The sequence below is a fragment of the Fulmarus glacialis genome, unplaced genomic scaffold, assembly GCF_000690835.1.
Source record: "Fulmarus glacialis isolate BGI_N327 unplaced genomic scaffold, ASM69083v1 scaffold38211, whole genome shotgun sequence".
NCBI classification, from domain to species: Eukaryota; Metazoa; Chordata; class Aves; order Procellariiformes; family Procellariidae; genus Fulmarus; species Fulmarus glacialis.
The window spans coordinates 1-25,653 of record NW_009194080.1 but is presented as its reverse complement, the minus strand read 5'-3'; the positions used below and the strand labels follow the sequence as shown (position 1 = coordinate 25,653).

General features: G+C 50.5%; 1 protein-coding gene across 1 annotated transcript; it reads right to left on the bottom strand.

The window, feature by feature from the left end:
• Window positions 1-6,659: 6,659 nt before the first annotated feature.
• On the bottom strand, window positions 6,660-17,383 carry LOC104083979 (glutamate receptor ionotropic, kainate 4-like; the record flags this gene model as incomplete). Its single annotated transcript, XM_009587658.1, has 3 exons — window positions 6,660-6,773; window positions 16,038-16,241; window positions 17,276-17,383. Coding segments are annotated over 3 exons (426 nt in total), but the record flags the coding sequence as incomplete, so codon positions are not given.
• Between the last annotated feature and the right edge of the window lie 8,270 nt (window positions 17,384-25,653).

The following is a 25,653-nucleotide window of genomic DNA, read 5'->3' as shown; positions in this document are numbered from 1 at the left end:
CCCAACGCAGGGCTAAAGGGTTGCATTAATCCTGTGGGAATGTGAGCCCTTTGCTCACAGGAGCCTGTATCTTCTGCCCCGAACCACAAAGTCAGTCCTGGCATCACAAAACCTCAAGCGCTACAGTTTCCCCAAGCACCTGTAACCGGGAAGCTGCCGACAAGTCAGAGCTCCTGCAAAGGCTTTTACTGTAAAGTCGAAGTAGAAACAGCCTTTTATCACATCTCAGCCAGGCTGTCAGCGTATTTCTTACTGGCACCTTGCTCTGTTGTATGCCGAAAACATCTATCACCGTTTGCTCAATGCAGCTCACTCCAGCAGCCGTTTCCCAGCACTTGCAGCACGGCAGCTGCTCCGCTGTAGTTTGCTCACTTTATACAAAAGCTGCTGCCGGGGATCATCTTTGACACACAGAGGCCTCATTTTTCCCCTAGTCCACTGCCTTACCGTGCCCATCTGTGAAACCACATAAACTAATAATAGCCGGTAATAAATAAAACCTAACCTCAATTGCCATAGCAAACCCAGAGCATCAAAGACCAGAGTCCTGATATTTTAGAGCTGTGCTTAATCCAAAGGCAGTGAATAATTTTCTGTTTTCACAAAAGTACCCAGCAAACATAGCTGCTTTTTTTTTTTTCTTTCCCCAGACTCAGAGCATCACTTTAAATTTCATTTCCTTTAAAAAACACTGTTTTACTACTGAAGTATTCCTAATCTTATGCAAAACCTGAATTTCACAAGGTCTTGGCAGTTCTTCTGAAGACTAAGTTGTTGCTAGAAAAGGCAATAGTTGTTGCACAAAAATCCTCCTCTACTAAAAATATCTAGGATACAGTGATATTCTCAGCTCCAGTCACCAGCTGGGACTGTAACATCTCAGAAACCTCCTACAGCAAACTCTGCCCTGCATGAAGTAAAGGACCACCATACCATAACATCCTATCCCTGTATCCTTAAGGGCAAGATGAGTTTGAACTTGGGATCTACATTAGCATTTTTAGAGAATCTGGCGTATTAAGCCTTTCAACAAATAGATGAGTTAAGAATCAGTGGTTCAGCCCATCCTGCGTCCATTTTTAGGTTATTTTAAAGTCACTTCCCAAGCAAAGGTTCAGGTTCTCCTGGGTATAATTCCAGAGTCTCTCTTTAAGACAAGGTCTCTCTTCCGTACTGGGTTATCTTACTGCGCTTGGTATAAGCAGGTGAGGTACAAACAGTGAAAGATACTACATTCTTCTTTTGTCCTTTCCCTTTTTTTGGTCAATTGCTGCTGTGTTCTGCTTTTCCTTATATTCTTCCCAGAAACCCAGAGAGAGCCAAATGACTGCTACAGCCAGCATCTGGGCCCAAACCAAGGCCCTTTAGAGCCAGAGACACTGCTGGAAACTACACTCCCAGCATCCTGGAGGGATTCACATTTCCAGTAACATCCTTTGCTCACCTTGCTGGAGCTCCTCTCGCTATTTCAGAGAGGTCAGACCATCTCACGAGTCTGCAGGCTCCAAGGTGCACTCCCTCTGATCCCATCCAGAGGATCACGGACTCCTCGATGCCAACGGGAAGCCAAAGGTAGGCGATGTCAAAGCTCTTCTCTTTAGCCACCGCATGGCTTTCCTGGGTGCCCCACAGGCCCCTGGTTCCCTTTTTCATCTAGAGCTAAACTGGCTCAGCTGCCTCTCTTCTTCCACAGGTGTTTACATGCTCAGGAATGAAATGAGGCAATGGGAACCTGCAAGGTGTGAAGGGCACCATCTGCCCTCGGCCGAGCTAACTGGAGCTTCTCAAGCAGATGATCGTTCCAGGCGGCTTATCCCTGCCCGGCATCCCAGAGCTGGCAGGAAACTCGCAGGCACTGGCGATGCCTCGGCTGGGGCTCCCTCGTGAGGTGCTCCTGTAGCACAGTTCCTTTCTGTAATTAAGGCCTTGACGTCTTCTCTATGTTTCTGGGGCAGTTTGTCAATAAATTACACTCATTAAGGAAATTGCGTTGGAAGCTTTAAGTCTCAGGCTTGGCAATGACTCTCTCCTGTGACTTTACGGTAGTAGTAGTTCTGGTTCTTTTCAGCTACAGTCATTTTCAGGCTCCTGCTACATATTCTTTTCATTCACAGTTGTGGATAAGAAAAAAGATATTCTGTTCCCACGGAGGGCACAAACTCTCTCTTATCTCTCTGTTTTGAAGATGGGAATGACAATATCTGGAGTCTGTCAGATATTTTTAGCAGGTCCCAATACAGCTTTGTTAATTGGAAGAGCTATTTTCCCTGGAATAGAAATGTTCAAAATGTCCAATAATTGATGAAGGCCTCCTGCAAATCCTCAGATGGAAGCAGGAGAGATTCATTTACCCTCCTCAGTCGTTCTTGGAAGTCTTCATTTTCAGCCAGCGAGAACCAGTTTTCTGGGCAGATACCAGTGACTGAAGAGCCTGAACGTGCAGGACATCCAGGAAGAGGAGGAGGAGTGGAGCTATATGGCATGGTCCTGGACTTGCCTGTGTTCAGGTCTGTAAGGGACCTTAGGACTCCCTGCCTGCCCTGAACACACACACACAGCCTGAAGGGACCTCAGCGCTTGCCTGTTCCCTCTCGCAGAAACAGTCAGCCCTATGTCATTTCTCATAGATGTTTGTCCCTAAAAAAGGCAGGCAAGAGAACTCTCTTCTGTCTCTGTAAGTCAGAAGGAAAGCAAGAAAACTCAGCCTAGAAAGGCAGAAACGTTGATGCATGCTAGGTGTAACTGCAGTGCATTTGGTCTCACCAAAACAAAGTGTGTATATTCTGGGATGACCACGGCTGATCCAGGTGCAGATGCAGATCCCTCCCTCTCCAGGGTCCTTTCTCTGGAGTCAATAAGCAAAACCCAAGCACAGGCTGCTGTGAATCCTGAGCCTAACTTGGGGTCACCAGATGGTCCACAACTGACAGACCAACGCGTACCATGGCCCCTGGCACGCCTGGGGCCAGCGATTGCTCCCATCCCCACGTCAGTGAAGCAGGAGGCTTGCTGGCAGAGCAGCACGGGTTATCAGGAGGCGTGCTCAGCTCCTCGGCCTCGGCTGTCGAGCCTCCTCTGGCTGGAATGAAGGAGCTACTCATTCGGTCCTTCCCATTTCGTGTCTTCTGCAGCAATCAAGTAGAAACACTTTAAGCCTCAGTTCACTTGGCCTGAACTCTCCTATTCCAGTGTACTCACCAAATCTACATTTTCTCATCTTAAGGTAAAGCACAGTAAGGACTTTCAGGGCTGATGAGCCAGAATCACCTGCCGTAGGGGCAGGTATGTGAGCAAAAGCACGGGTATGCTACAAATAAACCTGACTTTCACCATCCCTCTGTGCAGAAATGGCCCTGGGCACCTGATTTCAGCCCTCTGCCAAGCAGAGTGACTGCTCAGGACTTGTCATCTATCTTCTGCCTTCCACAGGTCCCACCAGCTGGTCAGAATGAGAACATAATAAAACAAAGCAAGCTTTTTCTCTTCGCAGCCTGCAAGTCAGAAAGTCTATTAGAGTCCCCGTGTCAGAAATCCATACTTGATTATATCACAACAAGTGAAATTGAGAAAAATGACAGCCCCATTTAAAGCTGCCATATTTGGTTATGTGTGATAACAGACACATGCACTGTGGTGGCTGGGTTGGTGGGGTGGGGAGGAGAAAGGGGGGACAAATCATTTGCCACTGGAGTTACATGGAAATTAAAATAAAATGTCATCACACTGGGAGGAGACCAGGGCATGGAGGCAACTCCTCAGCGAGAGATTTATTTGTGGTTGTTTATTAGGCTACGTCTGATCTGTGCCGCGATTAACATACGTCAGCTGCAATTTTTGACATTTCAGAGATGTTTGTTGGGATGGGGAAGGGAAGGGAGGGGGGAGATAGGAGCAGATGGGGTGTGGGGCTGCCTTCCGCTGCTCTGCAAACCACATCCTTAAAGAAAAACCAGAGCAATTAGCTATCTTGCCTTTCCTTGTTAAATAAATATTTACCAGTTTAATTAGTTAATTGCCATGCAGCTCTCAGAAACTCTTCTCAAGCTAAGCAGGGAAGTTCTGGACAAAGAGTGGCCAAGTGCTGGAGAGAAAAGAGGGAGCTCCGAGCTTCCCTGCTGGGGAGACCTCTCTGTGCCTGGGGAGGGCATGAGCCCTGCCACCGCTCCTCGTGGCCTCGATGCAGCAAAGCAGGGCTCGCTGCAGGGTGACCTGACCTGGGAGATGCCCTGCGTCTGCCTTGCAAGCCTGCCTGGGTCTCTGGGCAGCTCCCCTACTTAAAGTCCTAACGGGGTCCTTTGTCGGGCAGCTGAAGACCGAGTCCTGACTGATGGCAGGGGACTATTTGCCAAATACTTTTTAAGACTGTAATTATTAATCCTGTTCAGTTTGGTAAATGCCTAAAGGGCAGGCTGGAACACGGCTGTGTTGTGTTAGTTTGGTACCAGCGCGAGCAGCAGATGGTCCCTGCCCTGAAGATCTTACACTCTAAGTAGATGTGTCAGACACATTTATATTGAGCTCGCACAGAGGCAGCAGCAAATGCCTTGCACTTATAGAGCAGATCACGTGCAAACCCTGCACCAATATTCCTGTGTTTCCTCTGGAGGGAGCGACATCAGCCTCATGCTGTTGAGGGAATGATGCCTCGTTAAGGGACTTGCTGAAGGTTACGGTGCAAATTGGAGGCAGAGTACGCATGGTAGTCAATCCCCAAACTTTAAAAATGCATGCAAGAAAGCAAGAAACTTGATTATAATCCCAGCCAAGAGATGCTGGCAGAAACACCTCCCGGATCCTCAGGCCAGCTGGTGGTGTGAAAGAGCAAGTGTAGCGGGGAAGGGACAGTTACACTTGATTTCCGGGAGCTTGAAGAGTCTGACCCTTTTTGATCAGTTAAGTTATTGATCCTAAATTCTGCACGTACCAGAGGAAACAGAATTTTAACTAGATTTTAATTACTTGTTTGTTCTTGGCAGGAGCCACTCAGCACAGAGAGATGTATGCGCAAGTTTGTTTATGTTCGTACCAAACGCTGCATCCTTAACAGCCTTGCAAATTGAGAGGGGGCTGGGAGAGGCAGCTTTAATTGTTTTATCCTTTTGGCTGCTATTGTTGAGCTGACAGGAAACCAAGACTGTAATTCGCATCACGCTCGGCACCGTACAGAGCACATTTCCAAAACGCAGATTGGGAATAATACGACATCCAGGTTGCAAAGGACCTAGATGCCAGAGCTCACCTCCTGCGACACCAGGGAACTGGGTGCTTCGCCTGGCCCATATGGGCGTAGCTGGGGAAAATCTGTCCTTCCTGAGCCTCAGGAAGAAGCCAGAACAACAGGAAATGGGAATGCAAGAGAATCTATAAGATTTTAAGACTACAAGTGTTGTCTAAGCAAAGACATGACAGAAGGCCATGTACGTGCTTGCACGTGTGAACCCCCTGGGCAGATTCACAGCTGCTCTGCTCTGCGCCACGGGCCCGCGTGTTGCTAAACAGCCACCACGTAACGCCTGACCTGCCTTTTGGGTGGCAGCAGCTAACCACGCTGCTGCTGCCGCTGGAGTTGCACAAGATTATTGAATGCAGCGGAGTGACAACCAGAGCTAGCTGCTAAACAACAGTGTGCCTCCCTTCTTGCTCCTCCCCGGCCAATGCAGAAGCAAGGGGATCTGAGAGCACCTGTGCAAGGCAGGGAGCACCCGCAGGGAGCACCCTAAGAGCAAGGAGCCTTCCTTGGGCTGCAGGGCCCACTGATCTTTAGGGTGAACAACTGAGACGAGGCAAATGAGAAGGGCTGAGAGGAGAGAAACAGAGCCCACGCAGGGCAAGGAGCTAATTGCCCACAGTGGAGTTCAGCTTGCCGCCCTGCCTGCCCTGGGGCAGTGCCCCGGGCCACTCGAGGAGTGCCATTTTGCCCTTTTCCTGCCTGTCATTAAGAAAGCAGAGGACTGATCTGCATGTAGAGCATTTACAGGAGGTCACAGCAAAGAAAGTGATCCCAGATATCTTCCTGGCCTGATCTTATTCTCAGATGTGAGAAAGCAGCAAGGCTGCACACCACAGAGGCTGGGAACAGGGCCGAGATTAGGGCATTTGGGCCCCGACACCAACTAGGTGCACCCATAGGTGTCCTAGCTCAGCCTCCCAGGCAGCCTCCCCACCGTCAGTGCAAACGGTTGGTGACTCCTCGCCAGGTTTGCTGCAGTTGCAAAGCCACCCAGCTGCGCTGCTGGGCTGCTGCACCCCTCCAGCCTAGCCTGCCCTCAGCACAGCTCACCACAGCGGGCTCAAAACCACATCCTATGGCTGGGCCTGAAGCAGAACCTGATGAGCTGACATCTACCCACACTTCCCCTGGCAGTACGGGTCTGACAGGGCTCTGCTCGTGGCCCCCACCACACCTGGAAGTGCTGTGTGTCCGGGGAGGATGGGGAAGGGGACCCAACAGGGCTGGGGGGTTGAACAACAGGAATCAAATCCACCAAGCTGACACAAGGCAGAAAGACAGTGAAAAGAAGGAAATAAAGGTCAAACACATTTGCGTTTAAATAAGAAACCAAAATATTTTTATGAGTCATTAATTTTTCTTCTATAACTAGGCACGTTTGCATGCAAATAACGGAGGGACATAAATGGTTATAAAATAAGTCTCTTACCATATGAACTCGGTAGAGAATGCTAATTCCCAAAGTCATGAACGGCTTAGAGAAATCAATCACCTTCTCCCGCTCCGCCGTAATCGTCAGCCCTGCTACGGCCAAATCGGCTTTCTGGTGAGAAAGGAGAGCAGAGAAGATCAGGACCCCGAGCCTGGGAAAGGCACGGGGCAGGGAAAGCGGCAAAGCCATGTCCGGGGCCATGCAAGACACCCGATCCTGGAGGATGGACGTCCCATCTTTCTGGGACAGGGCAAAACCCAGGCTCTGTGGAAACCGTGGGAGTTTCGCTGGTGATGTCCCCTAGTTCGGACTATGCTCTGCACCCCTCTTCCCCGAGGGGGTTTCACATAAGCCCTGCTCAAACACACTCCAAATCTTAACCCACCTTGTGCTCCAGACTATTCTCTGCATTTTTCCTTTCCTCACCGGGGCATTTTTATCTCTATACTTACAGGTTGGAAAAATCACAAAGCTCCCAGCGGGGAGCCCACTGTGCTAGGAGCTGTACTAACAAACAACGAACAAAACAGGAGCCCCTACCCCCAGGCGCTCACAGCCTGATTGCCGTTTCTATTCGTTGAGTGCTTTAAGACCTGGCAAGACAGGAGCCATGGAAACAATAAATATTGTACTAATCTAAAGAAGATACAACCTCCCCCTTCCAAAGCCCCTGTTGAACACAGCTGTCCCCTTCCAGACAAGGCTGTTACCTGCAAGTGCCACAGGTAGGAAAGCATAACAAAGCAGCATCATTACCCCCGTACCCTGAGCCATGAAGTTTACAAGCCTGCCAACCCCAGACTTCCAAAATTGCAGATCGGTCTCCAAAAAATTCAGAGGACTGCCATAAAAATTTCCAGATTGACTGGCAAAGCAAATGAGATTAAGGGAAAAAAATGAAAATAATTTCTTCCAGTGTTAATACCCTTGTAATATAGATAAGGGACTTGAATTTTAAATATTTTTTTTATTACTATAGCTCTTTTAATGTCTGTAATTGCTTTCTGTAAAAATGAAACCTCCTCCATTCCTTTACACATTTGTTTGCCTGCTTTGCAGGACAATGATTATGCAAGTGGAAAAAGAGAAGGGGGGGAGAAGAAAAGCTATTTGCACTTGTTGTCCCTGAGTTTCATGAAGTCTGTGCAGAAGCCAAGGCACTGTCAGGCCCCAAGACCCAGTAAAACATGCGGCTTATCTCCCTGGATCCATGCGCTAGTTGTAAATGTACCACATACGGGCAAATTTGTGGGTGCATCACTCTTACCATGCTCTCTGACCCTGCTGCTCTTGGATTATTTTCCTTAAGAGAAAGAGGACTAATCACCTCCTGGCAGAGCTTTGCCGGGGATCTTTCCCCCCCTCCACCCCCAACAGACTTGCCCACTTAAAGGCAGGCAGGGAGGAAGGGCCAGAGAAAGGTTGGAGTTGCAGGAGCAAAGAGCTGCACTGCTGGAGCCCGCAGGAAGAAGGAAAGGGAAAAGAAAGGCAAGGTGATCTTCAAGCCTGCTCAGCAAGGGGGGGTCACGTAAGAGGTGATATTTCACAGTCCATGCAGGACTGCTTTATTGGACAAGCCCAGTGCCAGATTTTTGCAATTGTTTCCAAGCAGTTATTACAGATTCCTAGGAGGTTCAGGTTGGAATGAGTAATGAGCTAGGGAGAATTTCTACCTAGCCAGACATTTACCCACAGGGTTTTTAAAAGGCACCAATAATCACAACATGGTGTGTGAGCAGTTGAGCCCTATGTAAACACCAGCAGATCACTAAGACGGGATCAGTTCATCTGTGGAACATGGCATGTGAGGAATTTTATCTGCAAGGAAAGTCTAAAGCTTCCTAAACCTCTCTTGTCCATACTTAAAAGGGTTTGCAGGTACTATTGTCCTGGGGAGAGCTCTCCCAGCAAAGCCCCTCATGAAGATACAGATTATTCTAACAACGGATTTCTTCTCCCAGTTCTCTATACTGAATACAATTCTACCAGCAAAGTCATGGACTAAATACACGGTAAGTATGCTGCATCAAAGGTGTTTCATGGAAAAGCTCTAAGGACATTTCCATTCCTATCCAGAGGCCAATACAAAGGCGCTGCTGAAAGGAGCGGCGCAGCCCCTAGGTTCACCCAGCTAAGTGACCATCACTCGCCTGCCCCCACCCTCTTGGGACGTGGATGCCATCAGGGAACTTTGTGCTCTCTGGTTATTCCCCCAACTATCATCCTTTGGGACCCTTCCAGATCATGTAGGCAGTAGCATCTTGAAAGCTGCTCTTCCCTACGCAAAGCGTAATGCAAATCCATCCCCCCCCCTTTGCCTACGGAGCAGAAACTCAGCGCAGCAGAGTTGCCTTCCCTGGGCACGCAGGTTTTGTGCCCAGGTCCCCTCTCTCGTCTCCAGAGGGTCCTGCCATTCCCTGCCTGGTCAACTTTTGTCCTTTCAGGACTTTTGGCAGCATCAGAGCCACAGTAGCTCACAGCCTGCTCTAACCTGTGCCCATGCACAACTGCCTTCTCCCGTGCCAGAGCTCCCTGCAGCAGAGACCCGGCTCCTCGCAGCTTTAGCTGGGGCTGTGCTCTGTCACAGACGCTCTCTCTCTCTCTGCAGGCTCAGAAGTCAGGCAAGTTAAGAGCTGATTTCTGACAGCAATAAACCTTGATCTGGGAATGGCATGCGATGTATTCTCTGCCTGAATATCATCCATTTCATGCTTTCAACTTTGCTTCCTGATGTTCACAAAACTTCTTGTGATTCACTGAGGTCAGTGTATCTTAGTTACAGAGGAGCTCTGCAAACCCGAGTGCTCTCCAGCCCTCCCCGCCTGAGCACGGGTAGGAGCTGGCATTTTATAGGCTAAACAACGCACTGGGTGAAAAATGGGTTTTGCTTTGTGCTTCTGCGCTCTGTCCGCAACCAGGCCCTGAGGAAAGGGAAAACAGGAGGCAAAGGATGGGGGGAAGAGGGGGCAAACGCTGTTTGATTTTCATCCTTCCAGCACAGTCACAGCTATAAATGTCAGCGTGAAACAGGCTTAGGAAAAGACCCAGAGCATTTTGGGAGTAGAGACAGACACTTCTTTAACAAAACACTGCTTAAACTCTCACTAGGCGAGAGGAAGCCCAGGTGGGCTGGTGTCTGAGATAAAAGCACGAGCTGCCACCACCATACCTGGCATTAACCGTGGGATCTGCCTGCATTAGCAGACAGGCTTGCGCTGCCACTGGAAAGGATGTTAAACACGGGGGCTGAGCCGGGCTCCTGAAGAGGAACAACAATTAAGCAGCCTTAAGAAGCAAATTGCAGGGACTGCCAGTCCAGAGGAGGCGGCCGCCTCCTCACTGCAGATGCTGACAAGGCTCATCTCGGCGCTAATGGTGATGAATGGGGCCTGACGTCAGCCCTCAGCCCGGGCAGCGAGGATCCCGCCAAAGCCTCCTGCCGCACCGGGCACCGGCCGGGAGACTGGCCCTGCTCCGGCCCCGCAGCGATTCACAACCTCCTGTCAAGCTACGGGAAAAAAAACACAGTGAGAAGGTCCAAGCGGCGTAAGGCTTTGGGCTGCCTCCGTGTCAAACACAGGGAAAACAAACCTGAAGGACAGCTCTGGGAGCACAGGGCTGGGATTTCTTCCAGGAGCAGGAGTCCCTGACTTGAACAACGCCTTGGATGCTACATCTCCTGGGTGCATATGAGAGCACCCTTCTCACCAGCGCAGCCCACAGAGCACTGACAGCATCGCCAAGGTCAGGGAAAGCTATTTCTTACACTGTCCCTGTGCTTGGAGGGTCTTTTAGAAAGCTGAAATCAGTGTTCGACCTTCAGGACCCACCTGACCGCCAGCTATTACGCCCATTGCAGACCCATTGGCATCAGCTCTGCTGCTGCAGATGTTTCCCCACTGAAAACCTGTCCGGATGCGGTACTCAGCACCCCGCTGGAGGTGACCCTGCTTTGCGCAAGGGGTTGGACTGGATGATCTCCAGAGGTCCCCTCCGATCTCTGCTCTTCTGTGCAACTCTGCGAAAAAACCGCGGCCACTGCACGGCAGTTTGGCTGCAGCCTGCTTCACCTGGGCAGCGGCTCCCGAACCGCCGGGGCAATGACAGAGCAGTCTCTCTGCATCTGCAGATCTGTCCCATGGCACGATGGGTATGCCTCGGCCGCAGCTCGGCCGCCAGATCAATGTACTGATGGCTTCCGCTCCAGCTGCCCGTCTGATCTGACAGGAGCTATTTCGGGTTGTGCGACTCCTCCCGCTGGAGTGAGCGGCAGCCAGGTTGTGCACTCGGATGCATATTCTTGCGTTTAAAAGCAGGGCCAGATGAGGATCACTCAAAACTGGTGTTTGGGTTTTTTTAAGGATGTGCATGAATTCTGCCATATGAAAAGTGACAGCCTGAAAGCCCTGGAGGCTGCAGCCCTCCATTTAAGCCACAGTCAGTGATGGGATGACCAGCAATCAGTGCAGATGTCAGCCTCAAGTCTGCCTTCGCCGGTGTTTCTTCACCTGGACTATCTCTAGGGGTGGGAGGAAGAAGTCTGTGCCAGGAGTTCACCATGCCCGTGGGAAAAGCCAGTTAAGGTGAAGCACCAGAAAGGGGACCCTAAGCCCGTAGGGAACAGTAACAAGACCTAACCAGCTCACACCACACCCAGCGTCTTGTGTGCAATTTTGGCAAAATCAGCAGTGCGATGCAAACCTCTCTGTCCATACCCTCGCTGTGTTTGCTCAACAACCCACGCTCCCTCGCTTCCCCACTCCCCCTCGTTCCCCACCCTCTCAACCCCCCCCCGCGTCACACTTGCCAGCACGATAGCGTGCGAACAGACTCCCCCTCCCTCCCTTCACCCACGCACAGCTTTTCTCGCTGAACACCAACACCCACTGCCGAGCGGAGAGCAGGACTCTGCCAATTCTGACATATCTTCTCCCTCCTTTCCCCTTCCTGCCATTCCCCATCTTTGGAGCAGTTGAAGGGAGAGTGCCTCTGATTGTAAAGCACCACCTGGTCAGCAGCAAGGAAGCTGGAAAAAACACCACCCCAAAGCTTTGAGGTAATTCAGTTCTTGGTGTTGCTGCTCCTGAGGCCAGACCCTTCCACGAGATGGACAACTTCATCTCCCTCACTTTAAAAAGAGCCTTGACCACCACTGATCCCAGCCAGATTCAAACCACTGACACAGATACCAAAGATCTAGCGTTATTCCACAGCATCTCACTCCCCAAATGATCCTGCACAGAAGGGAAGAGCAGGAGCTTGCTGTCCCCAATCACCTGCTCCTCACTCCATGCACCTCCTCGCTCCGTGCCTTCTACAGCAGCACCGGCCTCGCCCAAATACGCTTGCCCTGGAAGCGCTCACGGATCCGCTGTGTTACCATCACCAAACGTGGTACGTTATTTAAACAATGCCGAAGGAAGCTTGGGCAGCTGATACAAGCTGCACAAAACACATGGTCAGTCTGCACGGAGCGTGCTCCTGCTGGGGCTGCTTTGTCGTCCCCATCCCCTGCACCCTGCCGCAGGTGAGGGGGCCGGGTCCTCTGCGGAGGGGACCGTCACCTTGCGCTGGTACCCAGCCAGCCAGGGTACTGATCCCAGCTGCCTCAGGGGGAAGTTTCTCAGGGGCCTTATAGCAAAACTGCAGCGTCGGATTCCTGCCAACAAAGCTTCCTGGCAAAACCAAACCACACCATCTCTTCTTAGCTCAGCTCTATTCTCCGGGGGCATTCCCGAGACGGGTAAATTCAGGAACTGTTGCTGACACAAGCCCATCTCCTCAGGGAGGAGCAAGGGAGCCGAGCACCAACAGCTCGCTGTGAGCCGATGTACAGGCGCTGAGCACAGCCACCACGGCACTACGCCACCAAGACAGCAAATACAGGCGTGGCAGAACAAGGAGAAAGCTGTCACGTTGCCTTGAAAATACATTCATTGGCTTGTATCAGACTAGTGAATTCATTTCAGCTCGAGGACGTACTGGAGAGAGAGAGAAAGGGAAGACCAGACAACCGTCAGGGACTCTGAGCCAGAGACTGTACTGCAGCGGGAAGGAGCAAGACGTAATTCTTCCAGCCCTATTGTCCCCTAAGGCTCTGATGCCAAAAAATAGAAGATGGGAAGATTTGCTGTTCCCCCTTGTTTGCTTGTTACGGATAGCACGCGTACGGTGTTAGCCCAACCGCTGGAGCCAGCAGTTGTCTGTGCCAGAGACGTCAAGGAGATCTGCCCCAGCCGGAGAGCGGCTTTACTCCTCTGCTCACTCAAGGAACGAGCAGGGTGTTCAGCCTCCCTGCCCTGCATGCACAGAGGGACCAATTAGCTCGGCGTTTTCTGAGTTTGTGACATCTTTCACTAAGGAACGGGCTCGAGTCCTTCCCAGTGATTTCTCCCAAGCCAAATCTCCATCGGCTGATCACAAAGTTTACAGGTTTCCTGATCTGACAACGAGTCAGACTGCTGACCTAAACACAGGAATCTCTACAGCTCTTCCACTAATCCCCCAAGCCATCCCGGTCCCCCTCTTCCTTAGCTCTTAATTAGTTTTGTGAGCAGGTCGATAAGATATGTACTGGTGAATTTGGGTCAACAACAAATTTATGTTTATATAGCATTCTTCTCAATCATATCATAGTGCACAATTAGCTGTAATAGAATTTTCAGCACTTAAGAATAAATCAATAGCTGGTTAATTTAGGAGCAATAAAATGAAACACTTTTCCCATATAGCCTATAGTTGCTCTGAAGAGATTCAGTGCCACAGGGGAATTACAGAGGCAAAAAAAAATGCTGGAAAGGTATTGCACGGAGCTGGATAATTTTCTGGTCCTGCACACTAAGTGCATGTGAGTCAAACCTCACTTTCTGACGGCTGATCAGGGTCAAGAAGGAATCAGTTTCCTACAATAATACAGCATTGCACAAAGAGACAGGCACAGAGCTTTTATTTTCGGTAGGATTTGGGAAGTTTTAACCTGCGTGACAGGTTTGTGTCCCAACTAATGCCCTTTCTGTGCTAAAGGCTGTATGGAGAAAAGTGCCCAAGGAATAAAGCCACTGAAAGAGGAACGCATGTGCCCAACATAGGATCTTTCGGCTCTTCTGCTTCGAGTGGTCCTGAAGCGGTATAGGGGATGAACAAGGGGCTGGAACCGAGGACAAAGCTCCTTGGGGGCTGACTGTCAAGGAAGGAGAGGAACCCCTTGGGCTCTGAAATGACCTCAGAAAGCAACGTCCCAAGCAGCCCTGAATAAACACAACAGCATGCACACGGCCAGATCTGCCCTGGCTGACCTGATCCAAAGTGCCAGTCCCTGGGACTGATCAAAAACTTGCTGAAACCATTATAAAGACTCTAAAAGGCCTAGAAGGAACAAAGCAGAGAAAGCTTTTTTCTCTTCTCCAATTTTTGATTCTGACCTCAGAAAGCAACGTCCCAAGCAGCCCTGAATAAACACAACAGCATGCACACGGCCAGATCTGCCCTGGCTGACCTGATCCAAAGTGCCAGTCCCTGGGACTGATCAAAAACTTGCTGAAACCATTATAAAGACTCTAAAAGGCCTAGAAGGAACAAAGCAGAGAAAGCTTTTTTCTCTTCTCCAATTTTTGATTCAGCCTCACACAGGCTTTGCCCGCTCTGTACTGTGAAGCAGAAGTAAAAATCCTCCTAAACAAGGCTCGAGCTGCAGAAGAAACAAATGGTTTCTATGTGAAGATGAAGTTAAAACACTTATCACTAAAGAAAAACCACCCTCCAGAAGCTCGCATTTAATGGGGAGGCACTGCCAAGGTTAGTAGGCCAAAAATTTGACGGCTATTCCCTTCCTTTGTTTGCATAATCACACGCTGCTCTCTGTGCCTTCCTTCTTGCCTCCCAAAAGAAATATTGCAGAACTGTAAGTGTGTGTGTGTGCGTGTGTGTGCGTGTATATATACGTACACAGAGAGAGAGAGAGATGTATAAAAACTATGCCAATAGCCCAGAGCATTTGCAAACAACTGTACAGAAGGCTCTTTAGAAGAAGCAGACGGAGGTGGGATCTCAGCTGGCATCAAGAGCTATTGCTCAACCAGGGAAGGGTGACCCAGGAGACTAGTTCAGGAGGGATCTCCAGGCCGTATTGTGCCCTGCCCCTGCCCCTCAGCAAGTCTTTTAGACCTAGGGTTGTCCCACCTGACTTCAGACACTCAGCCGAAGCTCCTAAGGAGGGTAGGATGAGTGTCAGCCAGGTCCCCTTCGCCACCCGGGGAAGCAGCAGACAGATGCGGAGGGCATTTTCTAGAGATGCTCGCTCGTCTCCCGCAGCTGGGAGGAAAGCTGTGGCAGGAGCCCCACAGCCCTGCCTGGAGCCCCAGGGGATGGATTCGCCCTCGTTCCTCCGCTGTGCAGGATGTGCCACTGTTGTGAGGATAATGGTGGGGTGGCTCAGGGGCTCCTCTCACACAGTGCCGTGGATTATCATAAACACACCTCACTGCAGATTTGCCACCAGCTGAGAAACTGTCGCTGGGTTCTCACAGGCGCTTCGGTAATAACAAGGCAGGGTAGAAATCGGTGAGCGAGGAAGTATTGCTTTAAATAACATCAATCAATGTTAGCTTCGGCTAAGCCTATTTTACTAAGGATCTCAGAGCATTTCATGAACTGTATTTAAGCTTCAGGGTCCCTGGGGAAGGACTACCTTTAGCTGCGGAGGAAAACAAAAAGCAGGGAGGGGGGGTACAGGCTGACTGAGCACACACATACACAAAAGTCTTGTCAAACCATCAAAGGCATTCAGCTTTCAGTCTAGCTGCTGTGCAACAACATGGCGAAGCAGAGCCATGAAAAAATCTCGATCCGCGCACTTCAAGCAAACAAAAAAATGTTCCTCTCCAAAAACAATACTCAAAATCAAGGAGCTCAAATGAATCTGCCAAAACTTTTCTGGGTAGAAATGTGATTCTTGCTTCCCTCCCAAACAGCGTGTTTCCGTAAGTTTTCTTCAGCTTCTACCAACCCCCACCAGAGCCTGCGTATTTTCCTGTTTCAAGCTTTCATTAATTTTTCCACTGGGAAAAAAAGTAATCCATTCCGTATCAAGCTCTTACGCAGGGAGCCCAGAGTCCAGGCCTCCCTTCCCACAAAGCGAGCACCCCTGAGAGCACCAGGGGCCCTAACTCCTGCGCTACTTCGCACGCTGTCCCATCGACACAACAAATACATTTGCCATTGGGAGAACATATTAAAGAGATCTTCTGGTCAAAGTCTCACAAGTGGACTAAAACCCCCATCCACCCTTATCATCCCAGAGCACTTAATAAAGCATCAGGGCTTTTCATTGCCAAGTCCCACTAGAGCACAGTTAAAAGGAGCCGCTAACTCACTCACCCGAGCAATCAGCTCCCCGACCATCCCTGTCCACGTGCCGTTTGCCTCAGGGACTCCATACACACCATCGCCAACGAGGTGGATCTTATAGTTGAAACGCAGGATCTCTGCCAGCTCCTTCAGCATGTCCACACAGAAGCCCTCGTAGCGGTCGTTGCCTTCCAGCTCCTGATGGTTCCACTTCAGCATTAAGTAAGGGTTTTCCTGCATTGAAACTGGGCAGCTGTCATTCCCATCTTAGCCGAGGCATCCCACCAGCATGGCGCCGAGCACGGGGCAGAGAGGGCAGTGGGCTCCCTGGCAGCACCGGGACGGCAGAGAATCTGATAAGGGGCACCCAAGCCAACCTCCCATCCCGATATATCCCTCTCGGCAAGGGTATAAGAGATACGGAAAGCTGGTTTGATCACTTGGAAACCCAAAGTGGTGTAAAGCTAGCAGAGCTGTTTCTACACTGGTATTCATCGGGCCCTGCTGTGTCAGGGATGTGCTGGAGGTGCAGTGGATAAATCCCAGTTTAGGATATGAAGCAGAGCTAAGGGATCATGCTTTGGGGGCTGTTTCTGCACAGGCCAGAGCAGTCCAGTGACTGCTCCGAGTTATTGGAAAGACATATAGATCCCAGCCTCTCCTGGCATATAGCCACTTCTCCAGTTTGTCCCCCTTTTCAACAAACTTTGTGGGACATGAGGAAATAGCGCCCAGAGTTCTTCAGGATTTTGAGTGTCTTCAAGGAAGGAGCAGAGGCTCTCGAAAAAATCATGGGACAAGCAACACCTGGAAGGGGAATTTCTTGAATAAAGACAGAGGAGGCTGTAGATGTGAAGTCTTGGTTCATAAAAGTTGTACCCATCTTGGCCAATTTCAGTAATTTTATGGGTAGAAGGGACAACTATCCCTTCCAACTTACCAGCTGTAGGCAAAACAAGAACATCATTCAGAGATGAATGTAAAATGGCAACTTATCCCCATCCCAGCCCTCTCCCCAGCTGCTTCTGAACTCATCAAATATCATTTCCATATGAAACATCAACTTGAGTTTAATTACACTGTCATGAATTGTCCTCAGTGCTGTAATTAGAGATTTGATCGTCTGTCCTTTATGAAATCAGTGTGCGATGCTGCATGCTGGGGGCCGAGGGGGGTAGGAAGAGGGAATAATATTCTAGCTGATTGACACCCCTAAGCGTTAGGCTGGCGAAGAGCTAATGGGAACTGTAGGTGACCCCCTCACTTACCAGGATGGTGGTGACAATGAGTGTGGTGTTGAACAGACTGTCTGATATGTTGGAGGAGAAGATCCTGTTGTCCATGCTGAGTCCTTCAGAAACGTGCCAGTGGCCAATCTGGAGAGATAAACAGCACAATAAGGGAACTTACAGGGCAAATTACTTGTACGCACCCACCATATGGCTCCTGTGACTGACCACCATCAAGCTGGCCCTGGAAGAGGCATTTATGAATGCTCCATTACCTTTACAATGCACCCTTCCAACAGGCCAGCAGAGAGATTAACCCACTGGTGCACAGCCCCGGCACACCCCCACCTACGTGACAATGCCAAAAACCTGCCCTCATTCACGGCGGGCGCTGCCTTCCCACGCATCCTCCCTGCAGCTGCGGCAAAGCCCTGCACCAGGAGAGAGCTGTGCGGTGGGCAGCTCCCCGGGGCTCGCGTCAGCCAAGCAGCCTTCTGCTTTGTCCCCTGATGCCACCAAGACGGGTCCATCTTACCCAGCAACCCCCACGCAGCCAAATCTGCAAGCTCGTCCCTCCCAGCGCGGTGTGGCTGGGAGCCCCTGCCGTCCCTCACGCTAAGGCACGGCAGCTAGGTCACGGCCACAGGACGAAGACTTGGTTGTCGCTCTCAACCTCATGCATTTTGGCAGACCCCTTCACTTCCTCAGTTCTCTGGAGGTCAACTCCTAAAGGGAACAGGGCACAGATTTTCCCCACGGGAGGCTGCCAGAAAGGCGATGCTATAGCTGGGGTTTGGCCCAGCTGCACCATCCCGCAGTGAGACCCAACCATCAGCACGCACTGCAGGGTCTTGATGACACTGAGCTCTTCAGACGGGTGCCATGTGTTACAGACACAGGTCGGAAAAACTTCAGGAAGTGCTGAAATCTCATGATTTCACAGTGAAAGCCCAGAAATGGGGAGACGGGGTTCCTGCCTCCAACTGCTGTCCTGCCTTACGCTGTCTCTGTAACTTTGAACAAAGGTTTCACCTGCCTGAAAGCAAGCAAAACCTCCTGCTGTCCTCCTGTGAGCGTCACTGCCATTACTTAAGGCTGGTAGAGGCCACTGTCAGTTCCTTGGAGGGAAAAACCACTTCACAGGGAGTATGACAGCATCGCGGCTTCCCTCGCAATCACCAGAGCAGCAGCACTGACGTGGGGCGGACGCCTTCCAGCCCTGACGAGCAGCTCCACCTTGGCGGCAGGTGGTGAAATGAAGCCACGTTCTCAGCGGTGCTGCACCGTGACTCATCTCCTCTATCTGCTATAATGGATGCCAACTACTATGATTAAGTTCTTCCAAACCCTTTGATTCAAGCTCATCACACCCAATAGCTCCATAGACAGCCTAATTCACCCATCCAAGCATCAGTGTCACTGCACCAAACCTAATTCCCACCACCGGTGGTGGGGACCAGTCCCCCAGTGCTCAGGAGAACATTGTGACTCAGCTGTGACGCAAGGCAACCAGCTGCTGCCTTCAGCCAGGGGAAGGAATGTTCAACAAAACCTAATTTTAACTTCAAGAGCCTAATCTCCCTCCCTCAGAGCTCAGGGCAGGGAGTTCAGCACCTCCAGCAGCTCGCTCAGAGCATGCAAATTAGGCTCTCGCTCTCTTATGAGAGAAAGAAAAGTCTCTGTTTTTTCTCATGGATAGACAGACGGCTGAGGGAGGCCAGCTCCCTCCGAGACCCCTTCTCTCTCCTTTTTCTCCTGCAAAGCCTGTCTGCCCCCGTCAGGTCCCAGCCCTCTGCATGCTGGATTGCTGGCCACAGCCTAAGTCCTCTGACACCACTGAAGCGAGCTGCTGCGACCCTGCGAGGTAGTGTAGGGTGTCTTCATGGGTCCTCTGTAGCCATGGTGCCAGAACAAATCCATTCCCGGTTCCCTCGCGCTGACACGAGCTGTCTCGGGCGCTCTCGGTCTAAGGCAGGTTATCCTTTCGCTGTGCTACGGTTGTCAGGGTGGTAGGAACAAATCGATTTCTCTTCCGTCAAAGAGTAATCTTATTATGTTCAAAGAGGTAGGTAGAAGGCGATGCAGAGCTATGGGCCAGGCAGGTGCACCGCCACAGAAATGAATGGGAGGCATGCTGATTTACACCACCCCAGGATTGACTCCACGCACTCAGTCGCTTTTCTTGGCAGCGCTTTGCCTCTGGCATGACTGATGGCTCGAGGACTTCAGAGTCACTTCCCAGCTCGTGCATCTGAGCCAAACACGACCTGAAACGCCATGCTGCTACGCTGTCGGCAGACTGAATCGCTCTAGATGTTGAGGAAAGGGCCAAATCCTTTCTTCTCCTGGCTGTCGGTGCAAATCCAGCCCAAGCGACTGACAAGCCATTACAAAAGTGGCCACCTGCGAGGAGCCCCGCATCCAGTCTCCTCATCACTGGGCATGAGGAGCAGTGGGAATTCACACAGGACAGCTTACACTCGACGGCTCTGCAGAAGGAAAGCAGGCAGGGAGAGCAAAGGACAGTCACGTGCACGTCTGCTCTCCTCCCTGGCTGGAGTCGAGGCACCGGCATGCAGCAGTGCAGGCAGAGCCAGCTGAGTCCCTGGGGGGGGCTTGTTTACTCTGCGGATAACACAACAGAGATTATTCCTCCGAGCTGTCAGCCCAGCCCCTTCTCCAACATCAACAATGCTCTGCTAAAAGCACCTGTCACGGCAAGGACCTCCAAATGTGTTGGAAGCATTAACTCTTGGAGGCTCCCCACCAACAGGAGAGGCCCTGGGGGGTTATTAGCCTCACCTGACAGACGGGGAGATGGAGGCACAGTGACGGTGTACCAGAGCAGGCTGGGAGCAGATCGTGGGCATCCTGTTCTCTTGACAACTTGTCATGGCTTAACTACCACCAAGCTCATAGCATCACGGTGACACTGTAGTGCAGGACTCATCTCTGGGAACAACAGTCCCAAATTGGGAGATTTACCACGTCCTTGAAGCACAGCTTTAACCGGCCTGCGCAGGGTCTGCATCGGTGTGATGGGATGGATTTATCCTGGCTGTATTCCTCAAATCTGCACAAAGGTGCTTGCCTCCGGCTGTGATTGCTAAACAACAGACCCTCTGCAGCAATTGCTTCTCTAAGAGAGTCATCAGTCATAAACATTGCCTAATTTTTTTTCTCCCAGATTTCACAACCAGAGATTAGTGACAGATTAACTTTAATTTTAACAGCCCTCACTGTTCTCAAATTTGTCCCTCCCCTGCTGGCATACTGAGACTAATTGACTGCCTCCTCCTCTGACTGCGCAGTGGGTTTGACCTTGCTTTTAACACAGCACCAAAGCCAAACACTCCCATGTGCCGGGGTACTTCCACCCCATCCTGCCTTGTACCAGCTCACCACTGTCCCCCTCCCAGATGATAAAGCCACTAATTGACTCCTCACGCTGTTCGCTGTTTCTGAAGTGTAATGTGTCAGAAGCTGTCTGGGATCCTCAGATCTCTCCCTCTCTTGCAAGATGGATGTCAAGGTGATTTTAATCATCTCTATCTACGTATAAAGAGCCTCTGAAAAACAGCAAACATATTCATCTGCAAAATGTGTTAGAAAACAATCAAATGCTCTACATGGACATGAATAAGATGATCCTGTTGTTAAGGCTCTGGACTAGGACTTTAAGAGTTTTTAGGACTCGGGATTTTTTAGTAGTGGATATGATTGGTCTGTATAAATACACCAGGTGGAGGAGGTCCACAGCAAAGAGGTAGAACAGTTTTTGAAGCTAAAGTGATAGCGTTGGCACAAAAATAAATAGATATAAAGGAGCGAGAAATACACAGGCTGAAAATTAGAAGAGGGTTTCTAATGATCAGAGGAGCTGAAGTGACGGCATACCTTTCCCAGAAAAGGAGCGAAGGCAACACAACCACCTGGTTGCAAGTCGGAGCTCGATACCTTTGCAAGAGAGATGGTACATCCTCGTGGCAGGTGACAGCCCATGGCCTCGATGGAGAAAGTTCCCTCCATGTCCTCATGCTGTGTGGTCCCACTGCAGACCCCCACGGTGTCATCTCTGCACCCCCCTGCCTCCTCCGGAGGGAGAGCCAGCCCTGCTCTGCCTGTGCTGCCTGCAACGCCTGCAAGCGTCTCGAGGCAGGAGGTCTGTCTTATTATATGTCCTTGTTATAGGCAGGGAGCAAACACACAGTTTCAGTGCGAACCAGCCCACAGAGCCTTGAGCCTGGAATAAGCAAGGAAGTGCCATTGCTCGTGACACTGCCCCATCCCCACAGGCAGGCAAGGTCCCTCAAATTAGCTGCTCTGCAAAAGGCGTTATTTGGATCGGTGACACTTAAAGATTTCACATCTCCGTAGAAAATCACCAGTGGCTAACACAATGCAAGTGGGGCATTCCCAGTTCGCTCCTCCTTCAGCTCCTCCGTTCAGATGCAGCCACGTTAGCAAAGCCTGGGCTTTCAAGCTCCTTATAGCGCGAGATGACAAAATACCACTCAAGCTAATGATTTTAATGAAGTCTTCTGCTCAGTGCCCCGCAGGCCGGAATGGCAGCTGATGGCAGCGAGAGATGACATGGCAAGACCTCTCCATAAGTTTCAGAGGCACCACAGGTACTTACCACCCCCACTCCCCAGCTAAAAATTAAGGTGAAGCCAGCCCTGAATACGGGTCTCTTAAAACAGGCAGGAGACCGCCACTGCAACAAACCCAGATACCTTCTGGGCTCTGATTAGCAAGCACTGTCCTACAGATTGCATCCATCACCTCGCCTTCCTCCGTGTCCCCAGGAAAAGGAAGGAGTGCAAAATGCTATCATCTCTCATCAAGTCTGCGTTTGGAGAGCCTTGTCGGCACTAACGGGAAAGAGACTCTGCCAGGAGGAGATCCGTTTAAGTAGGTACTTGGTACATGGTGCCTGCATTGGCCCGAAGGGGAGGGAATTCAGGGCATCTGGAGAGGAAAAGGGAATAAAGCAAACGAAGGAAAGCCCTTAGAGGACACTGCACAGGTCTGCCACGTGGTTGGCACTCCTGAAGAACACTACTGCAAGACTGATGCCAGCAAGGCAAGCAGGCAAAAGCTTCCTCCAAAGAAGTTAGCATGGGACACAGAAAGCACCAACTATTAAAACCTGTAGAACCACAAGACACACACACAACCCACCCGAGGCCACGCGGCAACCCCCGTGACACCCTTCCTGCCCAGACGTCCCCTTCAGACCACAGCACTGGCACCTGGCATAGCCCAGGCAGGACCTGATGGTGGCACACACAGAGTTCGCTGGGTCCTGGGGGGCAAAAGACATTCAGCTTTTGGCAGGATCTGTCCCTGAACTCTTGCTGGGGGCAACAGCTAAAGAGGAACAAGCCCCATTGAGACTGATTAGCCGCTTCTAAGTTAAAAAGGTTTGATGTGATGGGGATTACGGAGGGTCTCAGAGCTATTGGCTGGTAACTCATCTGTATCTCATCAACATACCAATTAGACACCCCCGTCACTTCCACTGCTCTGTCTCAGGACACCAGCAGAGCCTTTAGCTAAACAGTGACTAACCTAGGATTGGGCAAGAGCAAGGGGTCACAGGCAGAGTGGGGACAATGTGCCTACGGCAGGGCTGCAGCCCCGAGAGCGGCTTCCCCTGCTTCTCCTCTGCAGACCTGCCTTCCCTGGGGCCCTATCCATCACAGCCTCTCTTCATTGCCTTCTCCTGTTAAGCTGCCAAACCTTAGCTCTTGGTTTACTGCAAATCACTATGCTGAAACCGGAGGGGTGTGCTGCAATGTTTTTTAAAGGGGCAAAGAAAGGGAGAAAATAAAAAGATGACATTTACAAACTCAGTCCTTGTCAGATCTATGGATCACCAACACGTTAATGAGTCTGTGCTTTATCGCGCATCCTTTGAACACAGAGCAGCTCTCATATGGCTGGGGAAAAATTTCCACTAGTTAAGCTAAATCAGGAAAAGACACGTTTGGTGCGTTACATAAATGTATTAAAAATTGGATGTCAAAAAGCCCTGTCTTTCCTCGCCCAAAAGCAACAGCAAGTTAGAAAATCTAAGTGTCTCTAATTTGTTTGCTGGCTGGATCAGCTTCAGAATTCGGTGAATGCTCTATCAAAGCTGATGAGCTGGAAGTCCCAGCGGCTTTGATAGATGGAAGGAGAGAGAGGGGGAAAGAGAAAGAGAGAGAGGGAAAGGAAGAAAGAGAGAAATGGGCAGAAAGCGTGAACTTGACTAAAAATAAGGAGGGAACAGGAGTGTTTCAAACAAGAGCCTGAGCAAATCAGTTAATATAACCCTTGGGAACAAGATTGTGTCCAGGATGCAAATGTCTGTTCCTTACCCCATCCCCTCATGGTGGGCTTAATTAAATGATTTCTAACGATTTATTTGGTCATTTTTATGACAAGAAGCTGGGTTGGCGAGAAGACAATAACCATCTATGGCAGAGCAGAGTGGCCTTTGGTTTCCCTTTGCAGTGACCAAGAGGGGTGGGCAGGACCAGGCAGGAGCCTGCCCAGGTTTCACACCTCTGTCCGGGGATGCCCTTCCTAGCCGGGCACATCACGACAAACTCTTGCAGCCCTAACACCCCTCTGGGCATTGCTATCAGTCAGCAAGACCCCTGAGAGGGGGCTGCCCGAGAAGGGGAAAGCAGACGGCGGAAAGGCTGCCGCAGGCATACGGAGCAGTTTTATGAAGACTAACTCCTCCCCGGTGGGGTTCCGACAGGAGAGGGCTCACAGCCACCCCAGGCTCTCAGCAGGCAGCTGCGCACACCGAGGGACTGCCCCGTCCTTCCAGCACCTTGTTACTGCGTCTGGAAGTGATTTATCACCACCGCTTTCTGATGGGAAATTTGAAAAGCTTAGTCCCAGCGCAGCTTTCCTGGGTACCTCTGAAACATGAAGCTGCTTATTTGCCAAGCTGTTGCATGCAACAGGTCAAAAAAGGTTTTCTCCTGTCAGACCGGGTTTGAGGAGTAGAGCTGGGACTTTGCAGATTAGGCTGCAGGCAGAGCTCTCTGCAGAGCTCTGGCAAAAGCACTGCTCCAAGAGAACCTGTGCGTTTAATGTGAACTCCCTGCCACATTTAAACACATCAAAAACATAGCTGTTGTAGTGCAGTTTACACCATTTGCTTCCTTTGCTCCAGCTGAATGCATGCTCTTATTAATGCAGATGGGCTTGGATCTGTCACTTTTGCTCAAAGTATGATGGGTTTGAGAAATGATTAAAAGGGCATTGGTGCTATGAGAGATCCTACTGTGGGGAAAATGCCATCCTGATCCCCCGCTCACTCAGCTAAAGGCAGCATCAAAGCTGAGCTGTCACTTGACAGGTAAGAACTGGCAGGCTACATCCTTGCCAAGGCTCAAATTCACTGCTGCCAGACCAGGAGAGATTTCCTAATGCCAAAATGCTCTGTCAGTGTGGGGTAAGATACAATAGCTTTTGTTCTCTGCCAGTGTCTAGGAGAAGTGGCAATCTCAGAGAAAAGGGCAGGTGTGGAGCTGTCAGCAGGGAAATAAGACAGATCAAAACCCTTTTTCCGGGACTTGCATTTTTTTTCCTGAAGAAGGTTTGGATTTACCAGTAAAACCCTAATTCTTTGGGCTTGTAATCTCAACAGTTTGATATCTGTGCCCCCACACAGTTATCCTTAACCTTAGCTGAAGCCAGAAAATACCCCTTGGACAGAAAGAGAGTAACAAGCAGAAAAAGGACCAACGCTGTGAGGAATCCACAAGACAAAAAGCAAATGAGAGTCTGAGCTACGCAAACCCGTTACAGAGGAACACGCACCATAAACTGAGAGGTAAATTATCTTGTACTTCCTCCCGCACGCCATGCTGGGGAGAGACAGTGGGGACCTCCTGGCACGGGATTGCCCCCTTCGCTTTCCCTCCCAGAACAGTTGTTTGGAAAGGTTCATAGTACCCTTTTTGCCCATTTCATGGGAAATTCTCCCATTTTTCCCCATCCAAATAATTTTGAGTACATGTGTCTCCACAAGCTGAAGAACAAAAGTGTCTTGAGCATGAGCTTGTATCTAGCACACACTTTATGCCTTGCATTATCTCCTGTGCAGGAGGGTTACTGTGACAGGACAGATATTGGCTCTAACATCACCACCTCAGGGGCCTGATACATTAAGACAAATCTAAATTATCTCGAGACACGTTCTTGATGAAGTGAAACACAGTGTGTTTGCCAACCCAGGCCCAGTGAGAGCTACCGTGACATGCACGCCGCGCTTCTCGCTTGCTGAACACCTCATCTTGCAAAGGCGGGGTGTCCGCAACCCCCTTCGGTCCCCGCAGCAGCAGCAGCCCTCGCCAGGCCACGCACAGACCGTCCCCGGGCACCGTCCCCCGGGCACCGTCCCCCCGGCA